The sequence below is a fragment of the Bemisia tabaci genome, chromosome 10, assembly GCF_918797505.1.
Source record: "Bemisia tabaci chromosome 10, PGI_BMITA_v3".
In the NCBI taxonomy this organism is placed as follows: Eukaryota; Metazoa; Arthropoda; class Insecta; order Hemiptera; family Aleyrodidae; genus Bemisia; species Bemisia tabaci.
Genome location: NC_092802.1, coordinates 3,483,252 through 3,494,479, shown reverse-complemented (window position 1 = coordinate 3,494,479; position 11,228 = coordinate 3,483,252). Strand labels below are relative to the sequence as shown.

The following is an 11,228-nucleotide window of genomic DNA, read 5'->3' as shown; positions in this document are numbered from 1 at the left end:
AATTTCAACATTTGCCGCCTCCTAAAGTTGCCGCCATGGGCCGCGGTCCATGTGGCCACCCCCTAATAAATCCGGCCTTGTGCCTCCGTGTTTTTGAAAACAAGTATATTTCGCGGGCGGATGCAGACTAGTTCGTTTTATCTCCACACAACGCTTTCGACGCTACTATCGCTGTATGACTATGAAGCCCTAATGCCAAGAGTACGCATGAAATCTTCGAGTATTATTATTTTTAGCTATCAATTACTTTAACTTTGTCATCATCAAATAATTTGTAATATGTCTCTCTCTCGATCTTCCATCATCAAGTAAAGTTTAAAACATTTTCTGAATCTAATCGAGCCATTTATAAATTTCATTTAATAAGTTATACAAAATTACGATTTATTGCTAAACCATGCAACAATGCATCAGAAGGGAGTGGATGTATCTGACAGTTGTGTTGTGTCGCTGTGTTTATATTTTAAAAAGTTTATAATTTGATTCTTTTACCCTCTCAATACTTGATTTCTGCCTCGATTTTCTCTTTCACAGTAAGTTTTTTCAATAATCTACTAGTTTCACCAAATTTGGTAAGCAATCAGGCTGAAAACTAGTCGTCTAAGAGAGCGACAATCGTTCCTCTCCTTCTGTCTCCACTACATGGAAAATATTTATTAGCCCAATTTATCCCCCAGAGCGGCATGATGCTCCTACTTTAAAGCATACATAGACATCTTTAAAGTTTAAATGTTACGCCTGTGCCTAGTTGTATGTAGGATGTATACCCTCCACTATCAGCATTCTCGCAACAACATTCTGGGTGTAGTCCCAGTAGGTTATCACTTAGTTGCATTCTCAAATATATTAAAATCCTTAGCTGATCAGTATAAGTTCATCGCTCTGCATTATCCTCATCTTCTCTATTACTCTTATAATTTTTCCAAGAACCAAGCAAAAACTCCGTCTTGGAATAAATTATGTACGCCACATTTGTTCCTAACCTCAAACAGCGTTGTCGTTTGTTGTCGATCATTGGTTATGCCTGGAGATTTTCCCTAGCTCTGTTTTGCTGCTAGAGAACCACTTTCGAAGGATGGATCTTATAGTATCATGAATCTTCAGCTGTAGTTCCGAAAAATCCACCACATCGCGCTGCTAAAATCAGACTCCTAAATCAGTGATTATTGAAATATCACAATAGATATTTTAAATTCGAAGACTCCTAAGTTCTAGTAGCATACGTCTGAAATCCGTAGAAACAAATGCGAGCTTTGAAAGTTTTACAATCGAAGCTATTATTTGATCCCAGTTTCTCTTATGGGATATCTGTAAGTATGAGAGAGACAGCTGGGAAGTTCACAGGTGGGAAAGAGATATCTGCAACTGCTGAGAGCGATCAATCGCGATTGGTTGCATCAAGGTCATCATGCTTAACCCTACTTTTTTCTGGGATCAAGTTTCAGAGCCTCTGAAATTATTTTTCACGTCGTTTTTAGTGTCAATAGGGAGAAGAATGTTATGGCTAGAACTTATGACTCTTCGATTTAAACAGAAATTCCTGTAACTTTCATAAGAGCTCAAGGACTCACGTGGAGCTGCACGGACTCTAATAGCGTGGACCTAAAAATCAAGACACAGCGGCGGCCCTCCCTGCTCGGAAAAATTTCTTACCACGCACTGCTGTAGATTTACCTTAATGAACTGGATAACAGGGATCTAACAAAGTTTTGTATATCCTTTTAGTCTTGCCATACTTACCAATTGTACTCTTGAATTCCACAGGGCTTTGCAGTGTAAATAACGTTTCCTTTGTAAAATTGTTCAATGCTATCCAATGTACTTGGTGTTGATGAATTTGCTCTGCTCATTTTCTCAGGCGATAAGTGCAGTATAACCAATTAGACGTCAGAATGTATACTCCAAGGAAAACGCCCAGTATGGGGACACCCTCCATATACTCGCATGTTACCTCCCGATCGTCCGCTAATTTAAGAGCCTCTCGTTCTATCAAATCTTTGAAAGTTCCCTGGTATCGCCAACCTATTTTGAAGGACGCTTATTTTCTGGACATTCAGCGGGGATCCATGCTCATGGCAGGATTTTCAGTTGTAAGTTGTCTCCTCATTTCAAATATTCAATGTCTTATGAATACGCAGATCATTCCATTGCAACTTCACTCAGCTTCTCCTTTTTGAATGCTGAATTTTTCACAGGAATACTTAGCTTTTCGGTGGACTGTACATTTAGTCAAGAAAGAACAATTTAGACTTGACTAATGTTATTGCCCCAAAATTCAGTATCATTCATTGCCATCAGACGTATTTATGTTAAGAGGACCAATGTAAAAATGTGTTTTATTGAAAGGAACTGTGTGCATTGTTGTTCCTCTTGATTTGATTCATTTTCATATGGTCCCTCTCAGTAAAAGTTTGTTTAATTGAGATTAGGATTTTTATCACCAAATGGCGGAAGGAAGGTGTGAATTAAAACACTACAACTTTTATTCTCTTCCAAACTTCATGAAGAAAACACACAATACACCAAGAAGTGTGGAAATCAATTTACAACAAGATATAAGTGTTCACAAGTAGCATTAACTGAATAGCAAATATACAAATATGTCATTTGTTTAGTCTAATTTTATCTAGTTAAGAAGCTGCTTTTAATTACCTTGTTATACTTTCACTTAATGTGATTTGATCTTTCAAATATTTTTATTCTCTCTTCCCAGTTCTGCTCTTTTTTCACTCTGGCCACAGCAATTTTTGATATCTACAGTTTATACCTAGCAACTCCTGGTTCAACACACTATGGCTACTACCTTCTGAGTTATGAATTCGTCTACGTTGGTAGTGCATGGGGTAAGTGCATTTTTAATGTTTTTTCCTAATTTCTAATATCTGTAACTGCAGAGAGGTTCTTTAGAACAAAATTATATTAATAGCCGAAGTCAAAAAATGCATACCTGGGATGCAATGCTTCAAAATCTCTGACTCCGTTTTATTTTTTTTCGAGAGAGAAAAAACCAAAATATTCTCTTTTAATTTCCTGTGAATTAGTTTGAATGAGTGAAGAAAATTTTAAGAAAAACTGTTGGTTATATTTTTTAAAAAAACTAAACTTGAGTGGAAATTTGCAATGTTGCAACTGTAGGTACGCACTTTTTCCTTCAACAATCTATACGAACAAAAAAGTAGGTTTGAGGATATTGCCCTTGAAAGTTTGAAAGTATGAAACTGTGGTACCTACCAATCAATATATCTATATTTTAACACTTAAATTTGGGTGAAAAAACTAGAATTCATTAGTGCAAAAATTTCAAAAATGCTGACTGTATTTCGCAACCTAGTGCATTTGCTTCATGGCACATTGTTTTATAGTGAGCATTCTTTTTTATGTCATAATGTCCGATTTTTCAGTAAAATGTGCAATCTGTTCTACTTCTTTAAAGTTCTGAGGGGAAAGTCTTTATATTTTTTTAGTATTAAGTTTCATATCTTTGTTTCTGCGGACCTAAATTATATTTAATTTTTGTTTACAGTTCGTAAGCTTCTCATTCTCTTCGCATTGTTCTCCTTCCTCTTTGGATGTGTTGCCTTCGTAACCAGTATTGTACTCATCATAGCGTTAAGGAAGGTAACAAATCTTCTTGATTTTGGTTTTTTTCCAACTCTATGAATCTTACATTGCTGAATGTCAAAAATTGTCAAACAACGGTCGCCTTGGGCTGGTACATGGTAGGGATGGAGAGGGGAGGGGCTTTAACTGTAAGCGCAAGGATTACCGCTTGTGTGGTATTTGAAGCAGTAAAAAAATAAAAAAAAATTGAAGTTCACTAAACTTGCATTTAAATTTAAAATTTAATCTGTTTACCAGATACTTTATTTTCTAAAATTTTAAATTAATTTAAAAGTTGCAATTTGATGCTATTGTTAAACTACTAATAAACGACTAGACGCATGAAAGTCTGTCAAACTGTCATTTGCCAATGCAAATGAAAAGTCATTTAAGCATGTTATTTGTTCCATGTTGAATATTTATCTGTTTTGAAATCTCAAATTACCTCGCGCCCAGATTTATTTCTGAAGAAGAATTTTCATTAATCTTGTCTATAAATCATAAATTTACTGCTCTTTCTTCCCTATTAGAAATAGTAAATTGAAGATGATTCTTTAAATCTAACCAAGCTTGGGCTTATTATTTTTCATTCTAGATAAATACAAACTCCTAATGTAAACTGGTTTTGAGTATTTTGCTGAATATATATCTGCATAGTAAAAATGACAACATTTCATTAAGCATGGACAATGGAATTTTCCACCTACAGACTTTGATTTCACATTCCATTGCTCTGCTGATGTATGTGTTTAATGAAACTTCGAGATGTGCCCCAGTGTCCGTACAATTCCTTGTTTCAGGATGTATGCAAAAATTTATCGGTGAAACTATGTGTGAAAATAAATATTTTGATTGTAATGTTCTGGAATTTCTGATATTTCAAGACATTTTTATTCAAAATTTTTGGAAAATATTCTTGAAGGGGCAAATTACTTGACTTTTTATCGATAACACAGAACTTCGTGTATACAATGATAAATTATCCTTCGGAAAAGTCAAGCATCGTAGAAAATCCCTTTACGTCTAAAGACCAAGGTTCCTTTTGCTGTGGATGGTTACCATTGAAGATCAAATGGATAGGTAGCTCAAAACTATCGAAAAAATTGAATTAATACAAATTTATTTGATTTTACTCGGTTTCTTAATGATGATTTTATTGTTTACAGGAATATGAGAAGAAAATGATCCCATGGCTCTATGTTTACGCTGCTTTCACTGTGTTTCGACTCGTGGCTTGGCTGTTCTTTTCAATCGTGAATGACCTGATCTTCACCTACAATATTATGATTTCCTTGATCTGGTTTTTGTTTACGGTCATCAACTGCTACGGCTGGCTTCTTGTGTATTCGCTCTTCCTGGAGCTATCAGATCTCACCAAGCTGGAGGATCTGGCGCATCTTAGGGTAAGTTGGATTGCTATCACTCTCTCATCATTCTTGAGCGTGTCAATTCGGAGAATATTTCAATGGCGTCTTTTGTAGAACTTCTGATTCATAACCAAGCTTGGTACACTTACTCTTCAGGATATAGTGATTCAACTAAGCTGTACCCTGTAAAAGGGCTTTTGTAGTATCATATTAACATACCATTCAGCGAGAATTAGGTAAGGTTTAAATCTCTCGGTCAGGAACTTTGAATTTTCTAGTATGACAAATTTTGAAATTGACGTGTATCTCATTTAGTGGAGGAATCAATAAATGCACTTTGAAACTTACACTATGATTAAGCACTGTTGCTAAACGCAAAACAGATTTACCACAAATTTCATAAAAAATGTCACAGCTCCTCTCGGCTGTAGGGCATAACTGGTGTCCATGTCTAAAATCAAGACAGACACAATTTGCACAATCATTTTATTCGGAACACACCCGATACTATTAGAATATTATTCAAATCATAATGTAACCTCGACTCTTCAAAATACCAAGGAAATTTACCTTGAGTCGAACAAAAATATCTTTTTTATTGACTAAAAAATTCCAACTGTCAAGTACGTTTTTCTCATTGGTGAATGGTATGTCAAAAGAGTTTTGGCTCTTGGCAAGAAGAGCCTTTTCATGAAGCCTCATTAAGTTTGAGGATGATAGAAGTATCCGAAAATGTGACTTGAAGAATTTTGTAAACTTTCTAATGAAGGACCACACTTTCATAAATTATTTATTTGTTTTAGATGGGCACAATGCAGTCACTCACAGCATCTACCGCACACTCGCTGGCTGGTTCTCGACCGACCACTCCTCATTCAACCGTCTCTACGCAGCCTGTTCAATAAGCTGTTTTGCTCTGAACATGATTAATGCGCAACAGATCAGGACCAGTTTTGAGTCATTTTGTTTAAAAGTCCTTTGGAGTATTCTTAATTATTGTCAAACCCCATAAGTGTTCCCTGCCTGGGTATTTTATAATCATTTATCCAATATTTTATTTTAATACGCTGATAAGGCAGAGCCTTGCCGCACTTACATTTTTTCTATCAGATCAAGACTGCGAGAGGCTTTCTTAGAAACAAAGTTGGTATTGAAAAGATACAAAGTAAATTTTAAGAGTTATGTATTTGGGATTAAGACCCTTTTTCTGATGAATCTGAAACTCATTGAGATGGGATACAGAAAATTAAGAAATAATTAGTAGTTGACATCAGTGAGTCAATTACGATAAATTTACCGCTTTTTGATCAAGTGGTCTTCAGTATTAATTCCCTATTTTCGAGTTTTACTATCAATAAGTCGTCAGTCCAAGTCCAGGAAACGACCTGCTTATGAGTCAAAGCTCGCGAAACAAATGGAATGTCCATGATCTGATTTAAGTTTTTTTGTTAAACACTGAATTTTTATTTTTAAACACTAAGACATGGTTCAATCTTCTAAATCTCATTTATTGTTTATTTTTGATATGATTATAATCTATACAATGCTTTTCACCTTCTCTCTTACATTTTTACTCAGAGAGTGCAAACAGGAACAAGGAAGCTTTAATCTTTTAAAGTGTTTAGCAAAAAAAATGTTTAATTGTCCATGTCCTCATCATTTAATGTCTCAGCCAACTCCAGACTTATTTCCGTGAATCAAACTTACAGCCATACCTTACTGCTCTGACAAGTAAATACAAGGTGACCTAAAAGTTCCACATAGGCACCACTTCTCTAACTTTTGTTCTAAATTAAAATGGAGACTTGAAATTTTGTGAGTGATCCTAGGTAAAAAAAACTACGTTTAGAACTCCCCAAAATTTTAGGGGGACCTTCATGTAAAAGGGCGAAAATTCAAAGATTTACAAGGATTTTGCAGGACTTTTGGATCACCTTTAGTTAGGACGTCATGTCTCATGAGTAAAAGTTTTGCTATTTCTTTTGCTGATCACTTAATTTTTTTGCAAAGGTGTGAACTCCTTTTGTCACAGTTATCAGTAGGGAAAGCCAGTTATCGATTCATGATTTCAAAATTGCAATTCAATTTGTTCTTTGAAAAACATTCTTGTCTAATTAATCTTCTCAGAATTTTGCAGTTGTGTCTCAACTATTGGTTGCTAACTGGTATTCAAGGTACACTCTACTACAGATATGGACAAATGGGGTGCTGAAGTGGCAGCGCTGAAAATGTAGGCTATCAAGTGACGTCGCTAGTCGTACCGTCTTTGCTGCGCAGCTCAAAATGAGGTTCTGGCAGATCTGGTAGCTTCAATAAGCTATCAGATGAATTTAAAAATTGATGAAACTCAAAATAACAAAAAACTTAACTAAGAACACAAAAAATAACATGAAGTTGACGAGACCCACTCTCAGAACAGAAAGTAAATAAGTTTTCAATATGGCATCGCAGTTGTATCATTGTATGCTGTCAAATCTACGCGTTTCAACGGCTTTCTAAAATTTCATTTGTCTATATCTGTTGTAGAGTGTGCCTTGACTGGCATTGGTTATATAAATAAAGTTAATAAAGTAATATTTGAATTACATTTTGCGTGTGCTTAAAACATATAAGAAAAGAGTAAAAATAATTACACCATAACATGTATTCGCACACCATAGCACCCTGTTGTGTAATACTTTTTACCCTTTTCTTTTACACAAAAGTAACTTCAAGAATGAAATCCAAATGAGTAAATTTAGTGTGACTATATTTTTTTAAGGCTTACCCTCTGATAGCTTCAGTTTGGGTCTTCTGAAGCATTCTTATTTATTTGTAACTATATCACCATTTGTTGATCTTATAATTGACTTTTGTATATTTTATCTCGATGTTATACATTTAATTAGTTTTAAGGAACCTTGGTTCTCTCCGTCCATTTGAAACAACATGACTGTGTTAACAGACATTACCATGTGTCAGCTTTCAATTCTCTCCTTTTCTGTATATCTATGGTGAAACTGTAGAAATACACATTTCGGTTTGCAGAGTAGCAGACTACCTGTCATTTTTTATCTTTCACATGAAAAACTACTAGACGTCTTTTCTTGAGAATTTTAGTGATTTTTATTATCTGTGTGAAGAATATTTGTTGATAATTTCAGGCTTTGATGGTGGTTCTGTTTTCTTTTAAGAAATGAAATACGAGCGAAGATTTTGAAAAGCTACAACTAAGATATGCATTTTCGCAGTTTCGCTGTTGATGTTTGAGAATCTTTTTAACCACTCTTTTTTTCAGTTCAACTATTTAACTTTTCACTGCTGTTGGCAGAATTCTAAATCCTTCACTTTTCAGTTTTGCTGACGCTAAGGAACCATAATTGGACCACGTTAGACAGAAAGGAACCAAGCCACAAAAGCTATTGCCAAATTTAATTGGGCAATTTAATTTTCTATGTGAAAACGGTTGTACAGGTTTTCGTGCAAATTTCAGTGAATTTTCTCTATGTTACGAAGCAAATTTTTTAAAATTTTCAAAGGTATCCGCACAAACGCTCTCTCATAAAAAATTAAATTGACCTGTTAAATTTGACAATAGCAGATATGGCTTGGTTCCTTTCTGTTAAACGAGGTCCAATTTAGAGTACTGCAGATGTGTACTTGATTTTGTTTTGAGATTGAGGGGTTTCAAAGTTTTTTGCTTCGCCATCGGGTAAATATTTACCCACTGACTTGTCAGAATTATACAAGAACTTTCATTACATATATGAATGGATTCCAGTCCTTTCAACATCTCAGTTTTAGAAATTCTCAATTATTTTTGGTACTTTCAGAACTTTCCAATCAAGAATTCTGCCTTGAAATTGTCTGGAAGTTTTCAACAGTGTTTAGATTAACTCTGGGAACCAGATCTAAAAATTCTCAAACATCAAGAAAAATTTTGACTTTTAACTAACTTATTGTGTAGCCAAAAAGGATTTTCAAGAAAAGTGTGCAATTTTGTGGTTGATGCTGGAAAGCAGCTTTGATATTTCAAGAATAATCTTTCTTTTTGTGATAATTGGGCCTTTGTAGCTCCTCCTGAAAATGGTTCCGTCCTCGTATTTTTGTATTATTAGGAGACTCTTTTTGACGGCTTATATATGTTGACATATCCATGCTTTTTAATATTATAGAGATACGTATTGCAAAAGATTCCGTATAAAAAGGTACCCCTACTCAAATGCCGTTGTACAATTGAATCGGTTCTGGTAGAGGGGCGCAAGTCCAAAATTTTCAATTTTTCAAAAATTATTTCAATACTTCCAAAAACTTTAGTCCTCCTACTTTCTGAGAAAGTTTGTTTTTGGCTTCTCCTGGAAAGGGTTTTGTGGACTTACGCCCCTCTGCCAGAATTCGATTTAATCATGTTTCACCCATCTGTTTACTTTACTGGAAACCAATTTATGTTAGAATTTAGTTGACTCAAGTTATTTATTTCTTTGTAAAATTATTTAACTTTGTATATATTAGAAGTATCCACCTTGTTTAGAGCACGCAGAAACGTACATGGTTACAGAATTTCTAGTTGCCCTTTAATTCGAGAGGAATTTGCCTTTACTGTATTCACAGAATTGTGCCTCAAAGATTTATTTGTAGCCTATCTTTTTTATTTTTTTACTTGTTCTCATTGTTCGATTTACTCTTTTAATTTGTTAATTTGTCACATTTTGAGATTAGACCAATGAAAGTGCACAAAGATAAAATGAATTTTCAATCGTGCACTCCAGATCACAAGCCTCTTCGTTAAATTATGAGCTTTATTTTCAAAAGCTAACACTAATTGTTCGATTTCTTGTACCTTCTTTCTTCAGCCATTCCAATTTCTGTCTCTTTTACTATTGCAAGAAGAAAAATAAATGGGATTTAAAATCACTGGTTTGTTTGCAAATATTCATTCGAATTGCATAATGCCCCATTCTTTGGTACCTACAACAAGACGTTCGGAGATCAACTTTTGAACGAGATATTAACAATCGATGATCAAAGTGTAAAGCCTTGTATCTCCTTTTGCGATGTTGCAGACTTCCTGCCATATTTTTTCGTATGGAAACTACTCAACGTAATTTATTTTAAACTATCTTAATTTTTCTTCTCCTTCAGCAGAACACTCTATATATAGGTCATGCTATAAACTTGGCCTCATCCTCATTTAAGAAAATTGAAAAAAAATAAGTTAATAGGAAGCAGGAAGGTCTTAATTACATATGGATCAGCGAGACCACAGTGTTTTCAAAGTTGTGCAACTTCTTCTTTTCTTTTAAAAATACTCAACATATCGTCACCTTCCAGGCAAAGTATCACAAGCGCCATGCGGCGTTTAAAAATTTTGCGCCGCCATTTTATTTTTTTACATAGAAATTATTGGTTGAATCTGTTCGAAAATTTCACTGAATTTAATGGGCAGCACAAAAAAAATTCAGTGCAATTTTCGAACAGATTCAACCAATAATTTCTATGTAAAAAAATAAAATGGCGGCGAAAATTTTTAAACGTCGCATGGCGCTTGTGATACTTTGCCTGGAAGGTGACGATATATACAGTATTAAATCTTACACAGTTATTTTCCTGTAGAATGCCAATTTTTTGGTGGGAAACAGAAAAAATTGCAGTTCTGGGAAATTTCGTCGATGCTTATGGAGAAGCAACATTTTTACAACACTTTTATCATGCTGGTTCATTTTTGTTAAATCTAGGGTAACTTCAATACCACCTACTCACCGCCGTGCTAAGGAAGAACGCCGTATGAAAATTCGAGAGTTGCCAAATTTCCCTAGATAAAACATGTATTTTTGACAACATTCATGCATATTTTTCTTTGAAATTTTCAGATAATATAGATTAAATTACGTACAAAATTATCCAAAAATTTTGGAAATAAATATTCACAATTTTCCCAGTGTATTCGGTTTTTATCGAAGGAAACTTGGCAACGTCTGAAGGCTTATACGGCGTTTTTCCTTAGCAAGCCAGCGTAGCTGAGAAACAGAGCGGGTACTCGCATTCCCGTCTTACGCGGAGAAGCGATCGACCAATCAAAAAATGGATTATCCCTCCTGCCTTTTCTTCTTTTATGAATCTGAGAAAGAGAACACCCTCTGTCTCTGCAACTCACGTGCTTTTTCATACCGTTATGGCAAGAGAATCACGAGTTGAAAAGTTAAACTTCAAGGAGGCACGGACGACTAAGTTTCGACGGCTATGAATGATTTTTCAATTTTAATCCTACATGCTGCATGGTGG

General features: G+C 34.8%; 1 protein-coding gene across 1 annotated transcript; it reads left to right on the top strand.

The window, feature by feature from the left end:
* Positions 1-287: 287 nt before the first annotated feature.
* On the top strand, positions 288-9,860 carry pasi2 (Protein). The gene is made up of 6 exons (XM_019052999.2): positions 288-533; positions 1,859-2,090; positions 2,714-2,843; positions 3,524-3,618; positions 4,767-5,003; positions 5,771-9,860. The coding sequence occupies exons 2-6, from the start codon at positions 1,893-1,895 to the stop codon at positions 5,870-5,872; spliced, it is 762 nt and encodes a 253-aa protein (XP_018908544.1). The 5' UTR covers positions 288-533; positions 1,859-1,892; the 3' UTR covers positions 5,873-9,860.
* Positions 9,861-11,228: the final 1,368 nt, after the last annotated feature.

Excerpts from the sequence above, each read along its gene's own strand:
- pasi2 (XM_019052999.2), top strand. The coding sequence starts at position 1,893 with ATGTATACTCCAAGGAAAACGCCCAGTATGGGGACACCCTCCATATAC. Across the intron at positions 2,844-3,523 it reads CTACGTTGGTAGTGCATGGG|TTCGTAAGCTTCTCATTCTC; the intron begins GTAAGTGCATTT and ends TTTTGTTTACAG. Across the intron at positions 5,004-5,770 it reads AGGATCTGGCGCATCTTAGG|ATGGGCACAATGCAGTCACT; the intron begins GTAAGTTGGATT and ends TATTTGTTTTAG.